At 43.0% G+C, this 25,049-nt stretch overlaps 1 protein-coding gene across 4 annotated transcripts in view; it reads right to left on the bottom strand.

Moving 5' to 3' along the window:
• Window positions 1-13,739: 13,739 nt before the first annotated feature.
• The window catches only part of spg11 (SPG11 vesicle trafficking associated, spatacsin), an 88,310-nt gene continuing 77,000 nt past the window's right edge, over window positions 13,740-25,049 (bottom strand). For 2 of the 4 annotated variants that reach the window (XM_041996235.1, XM_041996238.1), the window contains exons 30-40: window positions 23,693-24,425; window positions 23,416-23,561; window positions 23,096-23,300; window positions 20,254-20,391; window positions 20,004-20,137; window positions 18,015-18,134; window positions 16,506-16,674; window positions 16,323-16,399; window positions 16,068-16,223; window positions 14,276-14,427; window positions 13,740-14,199 (exon numbers count right to left, since the gene is read on the bottom strand). In XM_041996235.1, coding sequence (XP_041852169.1) covers window positions 14,025-14,199; window positions 14,276-14,427; window positions 16,068-16,223; window positions 16,323-16,399; window positions 16,506-16,674; window positions 18,015-18,134; window positions 20,004-20,137; window positions 20,254-20,391; window positions 23,096-23,300; window positions 23,416-23,561; window positions 23,693-24,425 — 2,205 coding nt within the window. In that variant the 3' untranslated portion in view covers window positions 13,740-14,024. The remainder of the gene's footprint in view (window positions 14,200-14,275; window positions 14,428-16,067; window positions 16,224-16,322; window positions 16,400-16,505; window positions 16,675-18,014; window positions 18,135-20,003; window positions 20,138-20,253; window positions 20,392-23,095; window positions 23,301-23,415; window positions 23,562-23,692; window positions 24,426-25,049) is intronic. The other 2 variants (XM_041996236.1, XM_041996237.1) reach the window with 2 other exon arrangements.

Raw genomic sequence — 25,049 nt, 5'->3', positions numbered from 1 at the left:
CTTACCCATTCATCCCCCACCTTCCTTATAAGTAATATGGAAAATCATCATGAAGATGTATGATTTTATTTCATGTTAAGAAATTAATAGAAAAAAGTCTGAACTTATTTATTCCCAACCCCTTTCGCATCAATACAATATACCAACAAACCCTTCAATGAGCTTCCAGAGTGGTATTCCATGAAGTGGGATTAAGGGAAAGTCTTGTTCATTTAAGTCTGTCTCAATAATATAAGAGTTCTGTTCTATAGTCATGGTTTAAGGAAGTCCCAGCTGAGTTACCATGGTAACTGGTGATGGTAACATGAAAGGACAGTTTTTTTTAGCTCAGTGGTTACAAGGTCAGGGTGGTTCACTTACAGTTAACTAAAAAGAACTGGCCTTTTTTTAAACACTGTCTTTATTAGCATTTTACATATTTTTAACATGTACAACGTATTGTGACCTAAATCCTAATTAGCTCTAGGTTGTAGTTACGACCACCTGTTTAAACCACCTGATAGTGCGTTCTACTGGTTTATTTTATGTAAAGAGAGATTCAGCCCATGAATAGATCGGGGAAAGTGAGGGTGGCTTTTTTTTTTATTTGTTAATTTCTTATATTTTGGTTCACATTAGTTCACTTTTTGTTAAGTAGTTTAATCACACTGTTCACCCAGAGGGCAATAGAATTTTTTTTAATTAAAATATTTTGTCTTATGAGCTGCTATTCTATTTTCGTTAGTTCAAATAAAATGTGAATAACAGTCTTGACGCATCGCTGTCAGTGATATTTTGTTATACATATACAGTTAAATATTTTGGGAGTGTTGAGCCATTTCATGACAGCGACACAATGTCGCCAAGTTAGGTAAAATAGCCTACAAAACCATTTTCAATCCCTAACGGAAATCACGATACATAAAATACATAACTACATAATAAATATAGAATGGTGATAACCCAAGTGGCCTAGTTTTCCTTAACATAGTCCTCAGTTTAAACAAAGTTTTTTTTTCTTTGTCAATTAAAAAACTGCAGCATTTAACAAAGTGGAATCCGGCAAAACACAAGAAAGGAACATTTTAAGAGACGCAATTGATAATCTTGGTGTCATCCAGGGAATAGCAGAAAAATAAAGAGAATATGCATGGGTAGCACAATGAAATAATGCATTAACAAGGACTTCTAACATTTATTACAAAAGACGTGCCTGAAATTATTCATGAATAAAGGTAGGAATTGTAAGTCATCGTGAAAATTTGACACGGGATTATACAAATATACAATATAGACTGACTTATATTGGGCTATTACGAATCCCATATAGAAATTCATCAGATTAAAACAAACCATCATTTTAACAATTACTACACAACTTTTTCCACGTATATTATATCATTACTTTACATCGAGGTCCGATCGTGTGCCGTAGAAAATCATCATCTGAGTTTGTACAGCTCTCATACTGCAGATTAATGTCGTGACCGCGCGTCGCTGGATCAGGTCACTGGGCTGCGCATTGCTCGTTCACAGTGACGTGAAGCATGATGGGAGGTGACACTACTGCGCATGCTCTATGGGCCCAATATGCGGAAGTAACCCGGAAGCCTGAGAACTTTTTCGGCGTATGCGCTGGGTGAGCAACTTCCATAGAAATGAATGGGCCGCCATTTTCAGTCCGTTATCCAGTAGAGATGGGATTTATGGCTCTTTGAAGGGAGCCGGATCTTGAGGATCCGTTCCTTCCAAAGAGCCATTCAAAAGACTGGCTCGTTCATTTTTGTTTTGTTTTTTTTTTAATCAGTGGTAGTGATTATATGGTAAAATTTAAATTAAAACTGGCACACCCCACTAATATAGACTCTGTTGGTGGGAATTATCTTGAAATATTGGTTATTATATTTAAGTTGGCTTGTGTTTCCATGGTTACCGTAGCCCCATATCCCCATACTTAACAAGACTTTGTGGCACAAATAAAACTGAGCTGGCTACAATTAGCTTCCACGCAAAATTGACTGACTTGAAAGATAGGCTTTTCTGGCAAATATTGCACTTTGCCTTACCTTGGCTTTCAACAGAAAAGTGCATCCAAATGCTGCTCCGTTTGCGCATCTTATTGGAGAGTTTTTTTTGTTTTGTTTTGTTTTTTTGTTTTCTTTTTTCCCCCCGAGTTCGGCAATGCTCATTAATTAATCCCCTTTTGTACCGTAGTGTTTACTTCGTTGTTCCCGCATTACCTTTAGCTCCACCCTAGAGCTGCTCTGCGATGCATTCAGGTGAATTGAGCATGTCGGAAATCAGACTTCCATGTCACATTGCGTGGGCAATTTGTATATAAAAATGAACGGATCTCAAACGAACGGCTCACTACTGTGACTCGATTCTCATCGGTCATTTACCAGAGCCGTTCAAAAGAATCGATTCGTTCATGAACGTCACATCTCTATTATCCAGTTCCTATAATACATCCATGGTAGCGACTTTGTGGCTGTATTTAGCGAGTTTTTCTGGTGTTACTGGAGACTTTTGGAGACGGAGGTGAATGAAGGGAGTTTATCTTCCCAATGAGGAGCGGTGCTGGTCAGACCCTCTCATACGAGGCTTGGTCTTCTCGCAGCAGCAGCAGCTGCATTCAGACGACGTTCACCTCTGTTTCATGACCAGGCTGGAAATGAAACGTAAAAGCTGCTGCTGGAGGATCCTGCTGGTTTACCGTCACAGTAACGTCTGTTAATGAAGAGTGTGGACAAAATATTTAAAAATTAAGTGTGACATGTTCCAGACTCCTAATTAAAAAACAAAATACACTTAAAATTATTTTGCTGTTGACGTAGCTAAGCATAGCATTTGTATGGTACACACTCAAGTTTTTACCATATAAGGTTCTCTGTCCTACAGACTGGATTGACACAAGAACATGCATTCTATGCAAATGAGCATCCTATAGGCAAACTCTGTGATTGGAGGACACAGGACTGATGAATTTTCTTTGTTTAAACCCCATATAAGATAATAAACTTATTTTTATTATTCAAGTCAGCTTCCAGAGACGTTTTTGCCTGAAAGCCAATTTTTCCACATCTCCTGATCAAGATACATCAGTGTTCTTAACATTTTTAGGTTGTCTTTTTACAAAATTATTGAGCTGCAGATATTTTAAAAAAATATTTTCTTTGTATATCGAATTTATATCCAAGTTCTTCAAATGACATCATCTCACTGGGATCATGTAGCTACAAGTCCTGGACACTTCTTAAACCCTTTGATGCCCAGGTTTTACAGCATCTCCTCTCCCTGGAGCAAAATATTGGTTTCTCCACACGGGACTGTACTGAGATACCACGTATGGTTCTTCAATAAATTTTTTACTTTGATCAAATTTGACAGTTTATCTGAAGTATAGAGAGAGAGGCAAGCTTATGCCCATGGAATTTTCCTTCCATACTGGGATGTCTCCTGTCTCCTTTAAAAGTCAAATCAAATTGTTCTGTCCCCTGTTTGTGTAGCTCTCCACGCAGTGACAGACAGCTAAACAAGTATAAGCAGGTGTACTGGGCACTCCAGAGCTAAATGATATCTAAGACATTGAAGTAAAGTTCAATCATTTTACTTGTCCTTTGCATCCATTCTTTTTCCTTTACATGCTTTTCCGCTTTCTTTATCTCTCTTTCAATTTCTTGCTTTCATTGTCTTCTTGTGAAACTAAAACAAACAAAAGGAAATCTTCAATGCACAATTATCTACATTTTCTTACTTGCTTATTCAGATTCACAGAATTATGTCCTATGCATAAAGTGCAAGCTTGTGTTCTGTCTGCCCAATTGTTATCCCTGTGTGAAGGCCACGCTCTTCAGGGGGTGACGGGAACACTGCTCTGCCCGGAGAGCGTTGCTAAGGCAACAATCAGGAGAAGCAGAGGCCCTTATCTTTACAGATAACTCACACCTGGAAACCACCACTTTTGCCTTCAGTGTGTCAGAAGGGAGAGAAGTTTTGTTAAAGTTTGAATCTATGACACATATGATGTGAGATGATGTTTATAATCAAGGACTGAGTCTATGGACTGCCTGATCAATACTCAGTTATATTTTTCTATGCTTTGTGCATTACTCATTCACATTTTATACATTCTTGTTCACTTACTCATTTACATTTTATCCTTAGATTCTAGTGACATTCATTCGGTTCTGCTTTTAATTAATAGAACTACAGCTTAATTGTTATCATTATTCTACAGCCTACAGACAGTGCATTCACAAACAGGACACAAACAGAAGACAGGGTTTCACACTACTTGGAAAATAGCAAGGGACCTTGGAACAGGTCTGGGTGTCCAGGAAGGGAGTTATTCCTTATCTGCTCACTCCAAGCAGAGCAGAATTTCACAGTAACTCAGAAAAATTATTAAAGAGCAGCCTTTGTGTGAAACTGTGAGAACAGGTGAGGAAGGGAGTCAGCACAGAAAGGCAAATAGATAACAGGGCAGAGCGAAGTGTCTTCTTTTCCTTCAGCTCTGACGCAACCCAGAAGGAGGGACCACCTTGCAGGAGACCCACATATGCTTTTTCTGCTGATGGAAAAACGCTGAGTGGGTTGGTTTTGAGTTGTTTTTCTGCTAGTGGGAAGATACCAAGTGGGATGGTCTTGAGTTGTGTATATGTACTAGTGATAATTTGAAGAGAGTCGAATTTTGCGGAGATTTTGGCAGATTTTTGCAGATCTTTACTCCTTTGCTGGGAGAGATTTTACCCTTTACCGAGGGAGATTTTTATTGTTGAAGAAGGCTTAGACCGCGAGAGCGGAATCACTCCCTGTGAGAAACTTTTTATTCTGTACTTATTTCATATATCCTGCTTTTGACCCACAGCTAAGGGAAAACCCCGAAAGGGGAATTTTATTATACTTTCTTTTTATTTTTCTCTGTATTGTACCAAAAACAATGGAAAACTTGAATAAAAGGGTTATACACTGTGTGCAGAATTATTAGGCAAATGAGTATTTTGACCACATCATCCTCTTTATGCATGTTGTTCTACTCCAACCGGTACAGGCTTGAAAGCCTACTACCAATTAAGCATATCAGGTGATGTGCATCTCTGTAATGAGAAGGGGTGTGGTCTAATGACATCAACACCCTATATCAGGTGTGCATAATTATTAGGCAACTTCCATTCCTTTGGCAAAATGGGTCAGAAGAGAGATTTGACGGACTCTGAAAAGTCAAAAATAGTGAGATGTCTTGCAGAGGGATGCAGCACTCTTAAAACTGCCAAGCTTTTGAGGCGTGATCATCGAACAATCAAGCGTTTCATTCAAAATAGTCAACAGGGTCGCAAGAAGCGTGTTGAAAAAACAAGGTGCAAAATAACTGTCCATGAACTGAGGAAAATCAAGCGTGAAGCTGCCAAGGTGCCATTGGCCACCAGTTTTGCCATATTTCAGAGCTGCAACATCACTGGAGTGCCAAGAAGCACAAGGTGTGCAATACTCAGGGACATGGCCAAGGTAAGGAAGGCTGAAAAACGACCACCACTGAACAAGACACACAAGATAAAACATCAAGACTGGGCCAAGAAATATCATAAGACTGATTTTTCTAAGGTTTTATGGACTGATGAAATGAGAGTGAGTCTTGATGGGCCAGGTGGATGGGCCCGTGGCTGGATCAGTACAGGGCAGAGAGCTCCACTCCGACTCAGACGCCAGCAAGGTGGAGGTGGGATCCTGGTATGGGCTGGTATCATCAAAGATGAGCTTGTGGGACCTTTTCGGGTTGAGGATGGAGTCAAGCTCAACTCCCAGTCCTACTGCCAGTTTCTGGAAGACATCTTCTTCAAGCAGTGGTACAGGAAGAAGTCAGCACCGTTCAAGAAAAACATGATTTTCATGCAGGACAATGCTCCATCACACGCATCCAAGTACTCCACTGCGTGGCTGGCCAGAAAAGGTCTAAAAGAAGAAAAAATAATGACATGGCCTCCTTGTTCACCTGATCTTAACCCCATAGAGAACCTGTGGTCCCTCATCAAATGTGAGATCTACAGGGAGGGAAAACAGTACACCTCTCTGAACAGGGTCTGGGAGGCTGTGGTTGCTGCTGCACGCAATGTTGATCGTGAACAGATCAAGACACTGACAGAATCTATGGATGGCAGGCTTTTGAGTGTCCTCGCAAAGAAAGGTGGTTATATTGGTCACTGATTTGTTTTTGTTTTGTTTTTGAATGCCAGAAATGTATATTTGTACATTTTGAGTTGTTATATTGGTTTCCCTGGTGAAAATAAATAAGTGAAATGGGTATATATTTGGTTTTTGTTAAGTTGCCTAATAATTATGCACAGTAATAGTCACCTGCACACACAAATATCCTCCTAAGATACTAAAACTAAAAAAGCCCCACTCCAACTTCCAAAAATATTTAGCTTTGATATTTATGAATCTTTTGTGTACATTGCGAACATAGTTGTCCTATAATAAAATGAATCCTCAAAAATACAACTTGCCTAATAATTCTGCACACCCTGTACTTAACTTCGGTTAACTTCCCAACCAAACCTATTTCTCTTATATTTGTCCACATCCACTGAAGGTAGGAGAGGACACCACGAGGAGCAGGTAAGCCCCAGATTCCCCAACGCCCGAAGAGACATAAGAATTCGCTAGGTTATTACTTCGACACCAGGTAGTGATCCTGTTGGGACGATAATACGGTAGCATTATACTCCTAGACCCAGAATAACTCCTCAGGCCTATCTCGGCATAAGCGGACGATAATAATCAGGAATTCTAAAGGGGTAAAATTGCTTGTTTCCGCGGCAAAAGAATCGAGGTGGAAAGGTTCGCCCATCACTTCGCGACTGGAGTCTCACCGGTCGTTAAAGATCCAAGAGACGAAACAACAGGACGTGAGCCTGAAAGGTCGGTCAAAGAATTGACAATAGGGTAAATATTCGTCAGCGGCTTCGACACCTGTGATATCTGTAAGTATTCGTATCGCAGTAGCAAAGGGCTCCATCACTAAAGTGAATTAAAGCGGTGACAGAGGGCATCCCTAATGGCAGCCTCTTTTAATTGAAATTAGGTCTGATATGCTCCTATTTGTTAGTATTTGTGCCATAGGATTACAGTACAGTAACTGAACCCATCGTATAAACTTATTTTGATAGCCAAATCTTTCCAGAACATTAAACAGATAGGGCCACTCTACCTTATCAAAGGCCTTTTCACCGTCTAAAGATAGGAGGGCCCATCTGACTATCAGGTATCTGCCAAATTTATCCTTAACTATATTAGAAACTTGAAAGGGCACTGATTTGTTCATTAGAATCATCACTCCCCTGGCTTGTGATATAAATGCTGCTGCATATATACTTCCATACTTCCTACCAATTCTTATATTGTCCTCTTCTAAAGTGTGTGTTTCTTGCAGGAATATGACGTTTGCCTTTGGGTTGTTTGATTTTTGGTGTGGTTGATTTTTGTTTGTGATTTTTTTGGTTTTCTGTAAACCCCTAGGAGGTAAACTTAAGTTCTACCTTTTGTAGCATTCAGAATAGTAAGAAATTCAATAAACAAAAAAACAGAAATAAATAGTCTGAGAGCACTAACAAACTTACACATGATAATGTATGTTAAATAAATGGAACCACCGCCACGTCCGCCATTTCTTTGGACAGATCTCTAGATCAGTCCACTTAGCCTTTAAGGTATAGGATAGAAGTTTAAGAAAAGAAAGAAAAAATATATATAATGATTTTACTGGCTCATCTGATACAAATTTCCATACACATAAGCACATTTAAGTAGGGAATACTACTGTCCAAACCTATGACTTTAAATGCTGATATTTTAACGTTTTCCATACCTGTGTGTAAAAGTAACATTTTTAATGAAGAATACAACACTAAATAGAGGGCGGTGCTTAATTAAAATTACTTTAAGGCAACAGAGATGTGTTTGAGGTTGTTATTGCACATTTTTCTCAGTGCATGAGTTCTCCCCTCTACAGCAGTCAAAACCATACACAGATATTTCAGATCCGCATTTGGGGCAGCTGTAGCTCAGGAAGAAAAGCAGTTGTCATCCAAGGCAAGACACTTAACCCCAAGTTGCCTCCCGAAGTGCCTATCGGGGTGTGAATGTGTGTGTGAATGGGTGAATAATATGTAGTGTAAAGTGCTTTGAGTGGTAAAACTGACTGGAAAAGTGCTGTATAAGTACAAATCCATTTACCATTTTACCATCAGCATTGCCATTAGTTTCATATTGTTTGCAGGTTGAACAAAGACAATTATTCCTGAAGACCCTTCCTGAAAGTGGGAACTTATGGATGGACAAGGTTTAGTCTGCTGTGACCTGTCTCAGACTCCATGATGATTTATTTAGCGTCTTCTCTTATTTTGTTTGTAAAGGCTTGTGCTTCAATTGGGCTGGTAAACATGTGTGTCTGTTCCAGGGGTGTTGCTAGGCATAAAGCTCTGCTGGGGCACAGGTCCCTATCCCATATACCCCTTCTCTAATTCACACACACACACACACACAATCCGCTGTTCGACTATCCGACAGACCCTCCTCTCCAGCACCCCTAAATAGACCTTACCGGGGAGGCTGAGGAGTGTCATCCCCCTGTAGTTGGAGCACAAGCCTCCGGCCCCCCTTTTTGAAGTCATTCTCCAAGGCCTTTCCAAATTCCTCCAAGGCCTGAGTTTTTGCCTTATCAACTGCCGAAGCTGCATTCCGCTTAGCCCACCAATACCCATCAGCTGCCTATGGAGTCCCACAGGCCAAAAAGGCCTGATAGGACTCCTTCTTCAGCTTGACGGCATCCCTTACTGCTGGTGTCCACCAACGAGTTCAGGGGTTACCGCCACGACAGGCACCGACGACTTTGCGGCCACAGCTGCGGCTGGCCGCCTCAACAATAGAGGCACGGAACACAGCCCACTCAGACTGAATATCTCCCGCCTCACTTGGGACATGGTTGAAGCTTTGCCGGAGATGGGAGTTGAAACTCTTTCTGACAGTGGACTCTGCCAGACGTTCCCAGCAGACCCTCACAACACGCTTGGGTCTGCCAGGCCTGACCGGCATCCTCCCCCACCATCTGAGCCAACTCACCACCAGGTGGTGATCAGTTGACAGCTCCGCCCCTCTCTTTACCCGAGTGTCCAAGACATGCAGCTGCAAGTCCGACGATACAACAACAAAGTCGATCATCAAACTGCGGCCTAGTGTCCTGGTGCCAAGTGCACATGTGGGCACTCTTGTGTCTGAACAAGGTGTTCGTTATGGACAATCCATGACGAGCACAGAAGTCCAGCAACAAAACACCACTCGGATTCAGATCAGGGGGGCCATTCCTCCCAATCACGCCCCTCCAGGTCTCGCTGTCATTGCCCACGTGAGCACTGAAGTCACCTAGTAGAAGGAGGGAATCCCCGGAAGGAGTGCTCTCCAACACCCCCTCCAAGGACTCCAAAAAGGGTGGGTACTCTGAACTGCTGCTTGGTGCATAAGCACAAACAACAGTCAGGACCCGTCCCCCCACCTGAAGGCGGAGGGAGGCTACCCTTTCGTCCACCGGGGTAAACCCCAACATACAGGCGCCAAGTCGGGGGACAATGAGCATGCCCACACCTGCTCGGCGCCTCTCACCGGGAGCAACTCCAGAATGGAAGAGGGTCCAGCCCCTCTCAAGGACAGTGGTTCCAGAGCCCAAGCTGCACATTGAGGTGAGTCCAACTATATCTAGCCGTAACCGCTCAACCTCGCGCACCAGCTCAGGCTCCTTCCCCACCAGAGAGGTGACATTCCACGTCCTTAGAGCTGGCTTCTGCAGCCGAGGATTAGACCGCCAGGGCCCCCGCCTCTGGCAGCCGCCCAGCTCACACTGCACCCGACCCCCATGGCCCCTCTTGCAGGTGGTGAGCCCACGGGAGGGGGGGCCCATGTCACCCTATCGGGTTGAGCCCGACCAGACCCCATGGGCTAAGGCCCGGCCACCAAGCGCTCAAGCGCTCCATCTGTACCCCACCTCCAGGCCTGGCTCCAGAGGGGGGCCATGGTGACCCACATCCAGGCAAGGGAAACTCTGGTCCTTGCTTTGTCATCATCATAGGGGTGATTTGAGCCGCATTTCGTCCCGTCTCTCCCTCTAGACACCTGTTTACCCTACCAGGGGCATGAAGCCCCCAACAGCATAGCCGCTAGGATCATGAGGACACACAAACTCCTCCACCACGATGAGGTGGCGGCTCAGGGAGTAATAATAATATTATTATTAGAAAATATGACAAGAGATGAAAAAATCAGGAAGAGTTTTGTCTTTTTTTTTGTGGTCATCGGCTTCAATTCAGCTTTGGTTTGAAGTCCTGATTTAGAAGCTATTGGACTTTGTCTCTCTCTCTCTCTCTTAAGAAATTATTAAAATCTCAATTAAAATTTGAAGCAATTAATAAGATTTGGCACCCTGTATGCAAATAAACAAAAAAATTAGTTATTTCTCTATGTTCACGTCAGAAGTCCACTTTTCTTTAATATGAAAGTATTGTGTTATGTCCTTTATGAGAATTTCTATTTCACGGAAATTCTGTCACTTGTTGATGGTCCTAAACGAGACGCTGGTCGCTCCAGTGCAAATATCTGCCGAATATCTTAACTCCCTCTTTCTCATCTCATTTGGTTTCATTTATAAAAATAATATAAAATTGTTTTTGTGTCGTTACAGGACCTCAAACTGCGCTGTGCGCTCACCCGACACACGGAGAGCTGCGTAACCTGTGTGTGTTGTTCACCTGTTGCTCGTGCACGGTGTCATGCAGTGACAGAATTCAGCCGAGCTGGATCCTTTATTTGAAGTTAAGGCTCTTGCTACACGTTTGAGTTGAAATATAAATCTTCTCCCATCTGAATTAATGTATGATAAATATTTACTGTAGAAAAATTAATCATAGCATTTATACTGGGGCATGTGCCCCAGTAAATGGGGTCAGGTGACACCTCAGGTCTGTTCTTTGTACATTACCACCAGTTTAGCTGGAGACATTATTCTGTGTCTCAGTCCCAGGCTCCGCACCGAGTTGAACGGTTTCCTCTGCTTGTGCACTTCGGTGGCGAGGTCGTTATAAAACCGTACCTGATGATTTTTATAGTGCACATCTTTCTTGGTCCTTTATCACCACCGATTTTTGCCTGTGGTTTAAGAACTTCATAATCAGAGTTCTCGGCGGAGCTTCGTTGTCTCTTCTCTGACCGATCCGGTGCACTCTCTCCATCTCTATGGGACACCGCATCAAACACGCATCAAAACTACTGAGTTTCTTATCTATAGAGATCAGAACGTCCGTTGAGTTGTTTACTGGTGATGAAATACCTCCCGGTGAATCCTCGTTTCACTGCCTCTTGTCCTTAGATGAGGTAGAGTGGATTGATGTTTGGTTTGGCTTCCCCATGATGATTCTGTGGTAGCATCAATCTGTAAGATCTGTCAGGATGGACACATCCTCCCCACTGTGCTCCAGACTGTACCTAAAAATATCCCATTTTCACTACTTTCAATAATTTTTAGTGGACTAGTGAAAATGTTTTCACAGGAATGTTTGAGCAGGCCTGGTTTGAATCTGCCATCTCACAAGAACCATGTCACTTGTAACAGTTGTAATTGTGGAATGGCCCTTTAAGACTACTTTTGGTTGTCTTCTAATGATGACATCAGCAAGATACTTCGAGAAGAGAGGAGATCGTCTTGCGCTTGGTCCACAGACGGACATTTTGGGAGCTCAGCTCTTTTTCTTTCTTTTTCCCCCTCGTTGTGACGGACGTGTTGTGTCGCACTGTTTTATTTATGTATGATGAGACAGTAGCTGTCCAAACGGGCTTTATATGGTTGATGAATGTCCTTTTATTAAAGAGCACACACTGTGGAATCTTCAGTACCAGTGTCGCTGTAAGTTTGTCAACCTTGTGGCAGTTTATCTGGCTAACTGAGCTAATTCCCCTTTACCACAACACGCTTCCCCGTTACACACTTACACCATCGGCATCACCTACCTCCACTCATCATATCTGTTTAAAGAACTTGATGTCCTCCTCGTTGTCTGGGTTCTGTCCTGGTGGCGCCACACGGGAATAGAGGCCAGATAAGGCCTAGCTAGACATCTAGAGTCCTGTCTTCCGTTGTGATGATAGTTTGTCATATAAAAAGCAGCATACCATTTGACCTGAAGGAACACTCCTTAGAACTGCTACAGACCTTCTACTTCAGAATTATAGCCTTACCTTTGAAACTTTTACCTCACTTCTCATCATGTTTGTTAAGAAAAGGACACAAATTGCCTTTAAATGTCCAACAGGCCTCTTCTCTACCTGTTTTTATCCATTTTAAAAATGTTTTCTAATATGTCACATTTTATATTTTGAGTAATGTTTGTGTGCAAATTTGTATGTTCTTATTGTGGATTTTATGTTTGTGTCATGTATTTTATCTCTGATTGTTCATTTTATCTTTTGTTGTTTGTGTTTTTGGTGATTGAACATTACTGTTCATGGTTGATAAACACTGACTTATGTGTCCTAACATTTTAGATTTCTTTGGTAGGCTGGAATTTAGTTTCATACAGCTGTGTGTTAAAATATTTTATGATTCTGTCCAGTAATCTTCTGGGTTTTTGTCAGGTTAGAGATTTACCGTACTGAGGCAGCTGATGCTCAGGAGGAAGAGCAGTTGTCTGCCAACAGGAAGGTTAGTGGTTTGATCCCAGCTTCCCTGGTCCACATATCAAAGTATTCTTGAGTACAACATTAAAACCTGGATTGAAAACATGTTCACTCATGTATGGTGAATGTAAGAAGTGCTGTGTGAATATATGAAGGTGGCTTGTGGGGGAAAAAATAATCACTTTCAGTGGTCAAAAAGGCTACATCAGTTCTGTATGACAAAAAAGACCTTTAGATGTTAATCTAAACCCTAATCATTATCAGACCCCAGGACGAGACCTTTAGGGATGTTACCATGTTAACCTCCTTATGATGAGGTCTATTTTTTCTGCATTATGTCTGAAATGACATACCCCCCAAAATTAAGTATATCCTGACTGTCTTATCACTGTGGGACAAAAGCTTTGGGATCCAGAAAGTGAAACCCAAGATAATATATCACAGGAACAGTGAATACTTCACTATTAAATCCCCTTTCTTTTTCATGGAAACTAGCAGAATGTTCATGATTTATTTCAAACAAGGGCAGAGTGATTGGGGAATGCCATAGCAATGATATTTTTAGAGCTGGAATAAAACCTTTGCCCATGAAACAGCAAACATGATTTAATATTTTGGCTGCTAGCTCTCAAAGCTTTTGTCCCACAGTGATGAGACAGACATCTTTGTAATCAACAGAGTCCCTGCTTTCATATGACACATTGTTAGTGTGGTTTGCTTTAAGTGAAGAAACTAGCAGAAGCTGGACATTGCTGTTCTCAACTTTTTGTTACATTCCCATATAACTGCTTGGGGTTAGAAATGTGTTTGGTTTGGATAACAAAGCTTGGTAGAGTCTTTTAGCCAATTTTCTCCCTATTATTTTAGTATGATACTATACATGCTAGGATTGGTGCTTCCTAGTGTGCTTTGTACTACATATGAATCACATGCTGCCCACTGGCAAGTGACTGCAAAAGAAGAGGTTAAATTTGCTGATAAAATATTAAAGATGACATTTTTCTAATTATAAAGACAGAAGCTTTAGTAAAATGTTAATTCAGTGATTCAAAATGTTACTTTAATTTTAATCTTTTACAGTGTCATTTGATGTTGTTTCCACCAAGACAGAAAATAGATCATAAGGTTCATATGACCAATAATTTCGACTGACTTTCATCAGATTTTTTCCCATTCATCCAGGGGAAAAAAAACTAAAAACAAATCCAGCTTAATCAGTTCTATTTGTTTCCTTTATCTTCTCTGATAAAAATCAGTATTGGACAGCATCACTGAAACATCTGAGGACTGTCATCAAAACAGCCACCACTCCACCCGTCAGTGAATGATCAGCTTGCCAGCCGGTCGTTCAAATAGTTGGAGGTCTTGGTGTCCTGCAGCAGCGTCTTGGTGACATCATAAAAATTCTGCTGGTAGGCCAGCCTGTAGCGGCTGTACGCATCATCACAATGGGTCAGCAGGCGCTTCACATTGGGCGTGACGCTGATGGGAACGCCATCCAGTCTGGAACACACAGACATAGCAGAAATTTGAACCCTCATGAGTCAACCTGTAATAAACATCTGGAAGCACGTCTTACTTCTTGAATATGTCTTCAAACAGGGTGGGGGTGAGTGGGCGGTGGCGTTTCAGCTCTTCCAAGTAAATAAAGTCTCCGTTCATGATCACCTTCTGGTACAAAATCTCAGCCCAGTCTATACTGTAGCCATAAGCCTCTGACACCACAACCACCTAAGAGACAGAAAAAACATCCGTCACATTATGGATATATACTGTATGTATGTGTGTATATATATGTATATATATATATATATATATATATATATATATATATGTATGTATGTATGTATGGAATGGAATCAATGGAACAGACAACAGGTGGAAATTACAGGCAATTAGCAGGACACCCAATACAGGAGAGGTTCTGCAGGTGGTGACCACAGACCACGTCTCAGTCCTGCTTTCTGGCTGATGTTTTGGTGACTTTTGAATGCTGGCGGTGCTTTGGTAGCATGAGACACAAGTGGCTCAGGTAGTGCAGCTCATCCAGGATGGCTCATCAATGCGAGCTGTGGCCAGAAGGTTTGCTGTGTCTGTCAGCGTCGTGTCCAGAGCATGGAGGCACTACCAGGAGACAGGCCAGTAGGAGACGTGGAGGAGGCCGTAGGAGGACAACAACCCAGCAGCAGGAAGCTACCTCCACCTTTGTACAAGGAGGAACAGGAGGAGCACTGCCAGAGCCCTGCAACATGACCTCCAGCAGGCCACAGATGTGCATGTGTAGCTCAAACGGTCAGAAACAGACTCCATGAGGGAGGCATGAGGGCCGACGTCCACAGGTGTTGGTTGTGTTAACAGCCCAACACCATGGAGGACGTTTGGCATTTACCAGAGAAAACACCAAGATTGGTAACTTCACCACTGGCGCCCTGTGTTCTTCACAGACGAAAGCAGGTTCACACTGAGCACATGAGACAGACGTGACGGAGTCTGGAGACGCCGTGGAGAACGTTCTGCTGCCTGCAAAATCCTCCAGCATGACCGGTTTGGCAGTGGGTCAGTAATGGTGGGGGGTGGCATTTCTTTAGGGGCCGCACAGCCCTCCATGTGCTCGCCAGAGGTAGCCTGACTGCCATTAGGTACCGAGATGAGATCCTCAGACCCCTTGTGAGACCACATGCTGGTGCGGTTGGTCCTGGGTTCCTCCTAATGCAAGACAATGCTAGACCTCATGTGGCTGGAGTGTGTCAGCAGTTCCTGTCAGATGAAGCATTGATGCTATGGACTGGCCGCCCGTTCCCCAGACCTGAATCCAACTGAGCACATCTGAGACATCATGTCTCCATCCACCAACGCCACGTTGACCACAGACTGTCCAGGAGCTGGCGGATGCTTTAGTCCAGGTCTGGGAGCAGATCCCTCAGGAGACCATCCACCACCTCATCAGGAGCATGTCCAGGCGTTGTAGGGAGGTCCTACAGGCACGTGGAGGCAACACACACCACTGAGCCTCATTTTCACTTGTTTTAAGGACATTACATCAAAGTTGGATCAGCTGTAGTGTTTTTCCACTTTAATTTGGAGTGTGTCTCCAAATCCAGACCTCCATGGGTTAATAAATTTGATTTCCACTTAATCATTTTTGTGTGATTTTGTTGTCGGTACATTCAGCTATGTAAAGAACAAAGAGTTTAATAAGAAGATTTCATTCATTCAGATCTAGGATGTGTTTATTGTTTTATTTTTTTGAGCAGTATGTATGTATATATATATATATATGTATATATATATATATACATACACACATACACACACATATATATGTGTGGGGGTGAACTAGATGGTGCTTTTTAGTGAAACCAGAAACAGACCATGTAGTATCGGGGCAGAGCCATGACAGTCTGCAGGAGCTCTGCAGGTCGCAGGTTGATGATGCGCAAGTCTGAACCCTGATTGAGGAAGTGAAGCTGAAGAGCAACCAGCTTTGCCGTGCGGACACAACGACTCGCCTGACGGACGCACGAGTCCTGTTGGCCACACGCAGAAACGCACACCATCAGTTAAACATTAAACCTTCTTTTGTGATGTAAATGTAGAAGTAGGATCACATGAAGGAGCTATGGTACCTTGTAGAAGCTCTCTGCAGCATCCTTTAGCAGACCCAACACCTTCACCAGCAAACTCTTCAGATCAGGAGTCACAACTGTTAAAAACAATCAACAGCAGTAAAACTGGAGTCACGAGGCAACCAGATAGTAGCGTAAAGGTTTCTAGTAAAACCTCTGTTGTGAAGCTGTCTGCTGGCTCACCCCAGGCCTGAGACTCAATCATCTTCAGCTGCGTCCTGGCAGCCATCTCATGGTTTTCTCCGATCTCCCTCCTCATGCTGAAACACAGCGCCACCATGTTGTGTTTCTCACTGTCTGCAGGGAGGCAGCGCTTTATGTAATCCAGCAGAGCCGTTTTCAGACCAGAGCTCTGCACCATCAGAAATCACCCATTAGGTCCATGCAAAGTCAACATGGATGTTTACATTCAGTAGATATGAACTGTGCTAAATGATAGAGCCAGAACCAGAATACAAGATGAGGTCTGAAATGTGACAAAATTTACGCTGGTTACCAAAAACACCAGAAGGTTCGCGTGGCCCTCTATCAATTTATCAATCAGTTAAAATGTATATCCATTCAGCCACATCAACCTGTGGCCAGATAAGTCTGGAGCAACCTGATCTCCAGCAAGTAAAAAAGAAGTTGTCGTTTTATATTCAGGATTATTCTCAGTGAAGTGTGTTTCAATGGAGATTATATAAAAGAAATATATTATCTTAAAAAAATTAATAAATACTCCCCATCCACTTTATCAGGTCCACCTTCTAGTACCGGGTTGGACCCCTTTTTCCTTCAGAACTCCGTTAATTCTTGGTGTCATAGATTCAACAAGGTGTTGGAAATTTAGCTCCATACTGACATAATATTCATTCAGGAGTGCTGTAATTCTTAAGCCATGCTGGTACTAAGGGGCCCAACGTGAACCTCTCTCTAGTGATACGTAACTCAAACCATCATATCTATGGTTTTTGCTCTATAAATGTAAAAAAGAAACAGGGAGAGAGTTTCATTTCTGTACTTTCTAGTGAAGCTAACAGCAGCTTTAGATGACTTGGTTTTATGTTGCGATGTTCTAAAACTGACTCGACCACATAATACATAATATTTTTATCTGGAACTAACCTGCTGAAGACTGATGGAAAAGGGTCGGTCTCTGCTTCTGTGTTTTAACGTAAAAAAAAGGTGGTGCTTGATATCTTCTGAGGTGGTAGGTAGTAAATATAAACATTTTGAGAACCACTGATCCACACCATTATGCCACCACCAGCAGCAGCCTGAAGCATTGATTAAAGGCAAGATGGATGCTTTCATGTTGCGATAACCTGGGGTGCCTGACTGAGGCACTGGGGTGGGTAACAACACCTGCACTATACCTGCCTCTGGGTGACCGGCACCTGTTGGGGCCGGTGGCTGCCATCCTTGGCCCCCTGGGGCATGTGCTTCATGGCCACAGGGCACTCTGCCGTCCTCTTCACCATGTCTACATGACTAAATATATCTAGTTGCTGCTGTGTGATTGGCTGATTAGATATTTTAACAGGTGGAGCTGATGAAGTGAACACTGAGTGCTTTGTGTTTAAGGTTTCTGTAATGTAATGTTTTCTTTAAATAAACTGAAATTAAATAGTTTTATTTCCATTTTCTGGTTAATTGAAAAAAACAACCAGAGTGGAAACACAAACATGTACTGATCAATGTGTGTCAAACCTGTCCATTCTGTGTGTCCACCTTCTTTCTCAAGAGCATTTCAAAACAGTGGTTCTGGTGAAGCAGGTCGAAGATGTAGGTCATCTCATTATATCTGCCAATACCTGTCAGCAGACGTACCTAAACACACATCATAGTCAGGTTAGAACAGTTTCCAGGAGAAAATCATTGAAATTATGCTCCTCAAAGGAGAACCAAAAGATGTTCAAAACTTTTATTCCTTCAGCTAACACTTCTTAACTCTGACAACAATGATGTTAAATGACATTTATTGCTCTATTTTAGCTGAGCTAACAAGCATCTCATTGGCTGGACACGCGAGATTTTCTATGGAACCTGCGTGATGAGGCGAAAATCGCAGACATGCACACGGGGGCTTGTGATGCGACACAAGAAAATAGAAAAATGTTAAGTGAAGTCTGCAAACACAACATGGAGGAAAAGATCATTTTAGCCGTGTGTGACTTTCCCATGCTTCACACAAAGACTACAGAGATGTAAATAAAAAGCCAGCCGCATGGCGCCAGGGTGAATTTTTCCGAAAGTATGTTCTGGATTTATCTGGATCAGTCTTGAGGTCCGCCATCAGATGATGATATTCACCATGTTGTTTCCTTGTTTGTAAAATAGGATGAACCCAGGTTTATCTTTTTCTTTTTGTACATGCCTTGTCTGTCACGGACTGCTTTGAAAATGTCAAAATTCCCTCCAATATCATAACCAATCAAATTTCTTGGAAAAAGCAATCCAAAAGCCGTATCCCGTGTGTTCGGTTTCACCTTGGTGGTGGTGAGTTTCGCTGTCGCTGGTTGCCCCCCCATGTGTCAAGCCCCTTAGTCTTTATTGGTATTATTTGTCGTGTCTTGTATAGTGATGTCTGACACATTGCACTTTGAATGCTGACTGCTGTCTGTGGTAAGCTGCAAATGAATTGACCGAATGGGATAAATAAAGTTTTTTGATTCTGAATCAGCATCATCCCTACCAGCATTTATCAATAAGATAAGAATAAATTCATAGTTGGTTCATCTGGTCTCTTTGTTGTATTGATGTTTTGTTTGTTTTGCTGGAATTTGATGGACTCTGTTTTAAATGTTCTTTAGAAATAAACGTGATTAGACCCGATAGCTGTTCATGGATGGACACTAAGGGTCGGTTCTGTGTTCATAGATACAGTCACTGAAAAATCAGGACTCGCTATTAAAGATTCCTTTATTTTCTTAATGCTATATTCAGAAATGTTCACATCCCAATGTATTTTTTATTTGATGCCAAGTCAAGAACAAACAACTCTGTTGTTATCTTTAAACAGCTGGATAGCTCAGTTGGCAGGACATCAGTCTCCAATGTCGGCGATCGAATCCCACATATTACAATGGGGCGAATATTAACACCTTCCAGTTGGCTCCATGAGCTGCCTACTCACAGATGTAAGTTGCTTTGGACAAAAGCGTGTGCTAAATGACTGTAATGTAATGTAATGTAACTAAAGATAAAAATGTATATTCTAAGGACAAAGGTAGAACATCCAACCCCATAGCCACTTTGCCTTGTTTCAATCTACCAGTCTTTACAATAACTAATAACTAACAACTAACTAAATAAATACATCCAGATGTCTTTTTGTCTCCATGTGCCAATTGTTAAGTTTGAAATACAGCGACTATGTTTCGGTTAATACCTACTTCTGTACTTGTTTCAAAGTGGCCACATATGTATGCTGTTATTGTGAAGGGGGCAGCAGTATGATTGCTTGTATTGTAAGGTGAACAAAAGTTGAGGGACTGCATAGTTCTAAACATGGCGGTGTTGAATAAAGTTAACATTCAACTTCAGAAGTGAAGTTCTTTGTGTGTAACACCAACCTTTAATAACTACAGTTTAAACAGGATAAATCTCCATCATGCTGAGGAACCATGTTCCTTATTGTTTAAATTAACTTAAACCTACGCTCCCTGTCAGACCTGCTCCTGCAGTCTGACATCTTACCAGCAGGCCGTGGTGCTCTCCAGGAGCCAGGTAGGCATGGCTGAGGTGGCGGGCAGCCTGGAGCACTCTCATGATCCCCTCCATGTTACAGGTGAGACTGAAGCAGCTGTGGGCAACGATCAGCAGCTCCACAACTACAGAGAAGAAGAACGGAGGGTTAGATATCCTCTTAATGTCTCAGGAAAAAGTGTGTTGGTTCATATCAGTATGGATGCGGTTTTATGCTAATAAAATTCTCTGTGCATCATACTGCAGTTCAGGTCTCTCAGAGGAACAGTGTTGAGCTTGTCCAACAGTTTAAGTCCCACCAGGTTGGGGTCATCACACAGTTTGATCAGCTGTAGCAGTGAGTCCTTCCCTTCTGATGGTTTAAACACCTGCTTCTCTACTGGTGACACAGACAAGTGTGATACATGTGAGAAGACACATAACCACTACAATGAACTACATAAATATAGCACTGAGTAATTAGTTAAATGTGTCATCAATTTATTGTTACATCACTTTAAAATGAAAGAAAAAATATAAATACATTCAGCAATAATTACTTGAATGTATCAATTCATTAAAACAGATTGATTATTCTGCTCAGCACGTCATTATTCTATTGGTTCTCAAGCTTATTCAACCATGCCTACCAACTTTGAGCCAAGTGCGCAAGTCTCCATCAAATGTGGTATATAACAAGGAGATGCTCTGTCCCCGCTGCTGTTCTGCGAGAGTGTTCTGAACCCTCTCAGCCAATTGATCAACAAGACTGGCTATGGCTACCAAATCAGGAATGGGGCCACCGTCAGTCACCTCCTCTACATGGATGATATCAAGCTGTACACTTAGGGTGAGCGAGACACTGACTCCCTGATCCACACCACCGGGATCTACAGCAGGGACATCAGAATGTCATTCAGACTGGAAAAATGTGTCTGAATGGTATCAAAGAGATGGAAAGTAGTCCACTGCACTCCCAGAGGGCAGAATAACATGTTCAGGAGAGCTACAAGTACCTGTAGCATACCGGAGGCAAATGGCACACATGAAGAGACCACAAGTGAAGCTGCAACCGCTAAATATCTGCAACAAGTAAGGCAAGTCCTGAGAAGTCAGCTCAGTGGCAAAGCTATGCCCTGCCATTGATTAGATACCCTGCTGGGATAATAAGCTGGCCAAAGGAGGACATTCAGACCACAGATGTTAAAACACAGAAGCTGTTCACCATGCATGGATGGTTCCACCCCAGATCCAGAGTCCTTTACACTAAGCACAAAGAGGGAGGCCGAGGACTAGTGAGCATCAGGACCGCCATCCAAGATGAAACATCCAAGCTCCATGAATACATCAGGAAAATGGCCCAAGTGATGAGACACTTAAGGAGTTGGGAGGAACAATCATGGGAGGACAAGCACCTGAATGGGATGTACCACCAACAGCTAGCTGATGATAATCAAGTCCTACCAATGGCTAGAGAGGGCTGGACTTATGGACAGTACAGAGGCATTAATCATGGCAGCACAAGAGGAAGCCTGGAGCACCAGAGCAATCAAGGCCCAGATCTACTACACCAGGCAGGACCCGAGATCTACCACACCAGGCAGGATCCAGGCTAAGATCCTGTGGGACTTCTAGATACAGACCGACAAAATGGTGGTGGTCAACCAACTGGCCATAGAGATCATAGATAAGCAGCAAAAGAAAGTCGTAGTGATCAATGTAGCCATCCTGAATGACAGCAATATCAAGAATAAGGAATACGAGGGACTGGAGAAATACCAAGGACTCAAGGAAGAGATGGAGAAAGCCTGGAAGGTGAAGGCAACAGTACTACCAGTGGTCATTGGGGGACTAGGGAACTTGTACCCCACACTGGAGAAGGGGCTCCAATACCTGGAGAACCATCAGACATCTCCATCCAGAAGAGAGTAGTCCTAGGAACAGCTAAGAAACTGTGTAGGACCCTCAAGCTCCCAGGTCTCTGGTAGAGGACCCCGAGCTTGAGATGAACAGCCACCCAGCCTATCCAGGAGAAATGGGAGGGTGGGCACCAGTCCATCGCAGCGCCAACACAGAGAGACAAACAAACATTCACGCTCACACTCACTCCTAGGGAGAATTTAAAGTGACCAATTAACCTAACGTGCATGTCTTTGGACGGTACCCAGAGAGAACCCACACATACACGGGGAGAACATGCAAAGTCCACAAAGGTAAGAACAACTAAGACAAGTGTAGGTATTTTGGCAAAAATGAGCTCCAGCTGCATGACTCTGACTCATATCCAGAATTCTGCAATGTGACGGGAACCCATGGATACCACCGGGTGGTCTGCAAGAAAGTTGCTTCACGTGTTTAAAAAAAAAAACGCTAAATGAATAAATACACATAAATGAAATTTCACAGGTGCAGGTGGCTCACAGATGAGAATGGTATTTATTTTCCGAGTTGTGTTTTGGATATTTAAATAAAGTATCTGGCACCACAGTTTCTGTTTTGGAGCTGAATTTGTGATTAATGAACAATGAACAAAAAACATGGTTTAATCCAGGGAATGTGCATGTTTTGTTTTTACAAAGCAAACTGGTTAAAAATGTTGCTGTGAACAGCAACATTTCAGAAAGATAACATGACTCAGTGCAATATGATACAAACTATATTAAGTATGTTAAGTCCATATTATAATAAACCACCTCCAAAGATCAGTACTATGTTATGTAAGCATTATAGCTCGAGTCGCGGGTTATATTTTAACGTACTGGGTCAAGATTTCGTTGGGAGAATACTGTGCGTAATGGATTGTTTGGTAATTATCATAATGGGTACGCTTGGCCTGGGCTTCAGGTTAAAGAAACTGGATCCTTGTAGAACTCTTCTGAAAGCTGGAGATTAATTCATTCTGATTTCAAACTATGTGGAAAAAGAAGGTGGACCCTTCTTTCATCAGATACCTGTTTCTCCTCCTCTCTTTCTTTGATGCGGTTTGGTTCAGTAAACCCTGATCTGTGGTCTGGAGTGTGGACCAGAATGTTTCCAAGAGCCAGAATTGTCAAAACAAAACAAAACATTAGCTCCTCTGCTACACCCCCCCATAGGAGTCTCACCAGACTGCAGGTCCTGGAAAGAACCCAGCAGGGCCTGAACTACAGCAGAGGACACCAGCTCGGCAACAGTGTCTGCAGACAGACCCTGAACTCTGATAAAGGCCTGAGCCTTTCTGAAACGCTCCTGTTGGTCCAGCAGCAGCAACTTCTCCAGAATTGAGCAGGGGTCTTCTCTGCATATATGGCTGAAGGAACATTGCAGCTCCTGGAGAAGAAGAAAGATGGGGTTAATGATGAGGAAAAACACAGAGTCTGATGGATAGTTGAAGAACACATGGGATAGGAAATTATAGGAAAACAGAAAGAAACAACATGTGCACCTTGGAGAGCTGGTAGAGACTCAGGACTTGTTTACAGTAGTTGTTGCCATGGCGACACTGATCCACCAGTTTCTGGAGCTGGACAGTGACAGTGTCCTCAGGGAGGGGCAGCATGACGAAGGCTGACAGGCTGCTGAATGAGTGAGCTGGAAGGACAGAGGAGGAAATGTTAAGGAGGAGAAGAAGTGAAGGAGAGGAGGCTGAAGGAAAAAGAAGTGCAGAAGAAGAAAAAGCAGTGAAGAGGAAGAAATCTGGGAGGTCTAGCATCAGGCCTTACAGCTGGGAAAGGTCCTGGTCTCCAGACCCTCTGATGTCTCCTCCATTGTCTCAGGGATGAGACAACCCCCCGCCAGGCCGTGGCAGCGTAGCACCAACCAGACATCTGGGTGGAAAAGGGAAAAATAGCGGCAGGCCCGGCTGGCTTCGTGGATGCTGTCCTCATCTAGTAACTGACCAACGAGTGAATACAGGACTCTCCTCTGTTCTGGACCCAGGTCAGATTGAACTTCCTGGTCCTCTAGGGGTCCTGGAAGTCCCTGCAGACTGAGGTATTTGTCCATGTTCAGCTCTGTGATGTTAGAGAAGGAGAAGTCCTTCATGAAGGCGTTGTAGGAGCTGATTTCAGATGAGACAGCTAGAGGAAGGTTGAAGACACTCTCGGCCTCCATCGCTACCGCCAAGACCTGTTTCTGGATCCGCTGGAGCCACAGCTTCTTCTCCAACCTCTCCAATTGGTCCACTGGGAGAGGGCTGAGCACAGACAGCCAATGAGCAGTGAGGTGGAGGAGCAAACAGCGTTCCTGGACGTCCAGCAGTTTAATCTGAGCCTCGTCACCAGTCGGGGGGTCGGCCAGCCCAGTTTCTGCCAGAGACAGGAAAAACTCGGAGGCTGATTCTGGATCAGTGTCGTCCTCCTTCAGCTGCTGGTGGCATTTTCTCCAGAAGGAAATCCGGGTCTCCAATCTCCTCCACTGCCGCTTGGTCCTCTGACAGGTCACCTCCTGGAGGAGCTACGAGGAAAAAAAGAAGAGGTCAAACATAATTAATCCAGCAGCCATGTTGGTTCAGTCACTGAGGCATGAGTGTCAATCATGTCCACAATGTGGCTGTGTGTGACGTTAAAAGGACATTGTTTAAGAATTACTGCCATCTAACGTTGGAATTTTGTATCACATTCTAATGTATAGTGCATTCTAGTGTCTTACTTTCTCAAACTTGTATTGCAACAACAGTAGCCACTGTGTCTCAAAAAGCTGCGAAAACACAGATGAAAGCATGTAACCGATAGTTCACTCTGTTACGCACAAAGGGGGAACTGGCCTCGACACAGCACTGGCTTTTTGTCACAGAAAACTATGAGGCCAGATCAGTCTCAATAGGAATGAACTCACGCCAGGTTTTTCACAAATGCACATGCTCTGGTTTGCATTTGTATTTCAGAATCGGAAATGCACACTTGCTGTTTCACAAATGCACATGCTCTGATTCACAAATATAATTTTGAGGCACACTTGTAAGATTATACGAATTGCTGAACGTGCATTTACGAACTGCTTCTCATTTGTGAACATCTCTGCATTCGTGAGAGAATTCTCTGCGGTGGATTTTGAGACTCCCCTGACGTCGCAGGGTAA

The sequence above is a fragment of the Melanotaenia boesemani genome, chromosome 10 (assembly GCF_017639745.1).
Source record: "Melanotaenia boesemani isolate fMelBoe1 chromosome 10, fMelBoe1.pri, whole genome shotgun sequence".
Taxonomy (NCBI): domain Eukaryota; kingdom Metazoa; phylum Chordata; class Actinopteri; order Atheriniformes; family Melanotaeniidae; genus Melanotaenia; species Melanotaenia boesemani.
Note: the sequence above shows the minus strand (reverse complement) of the source record. Positions and strands in the feature narration are given on the sequence as shown.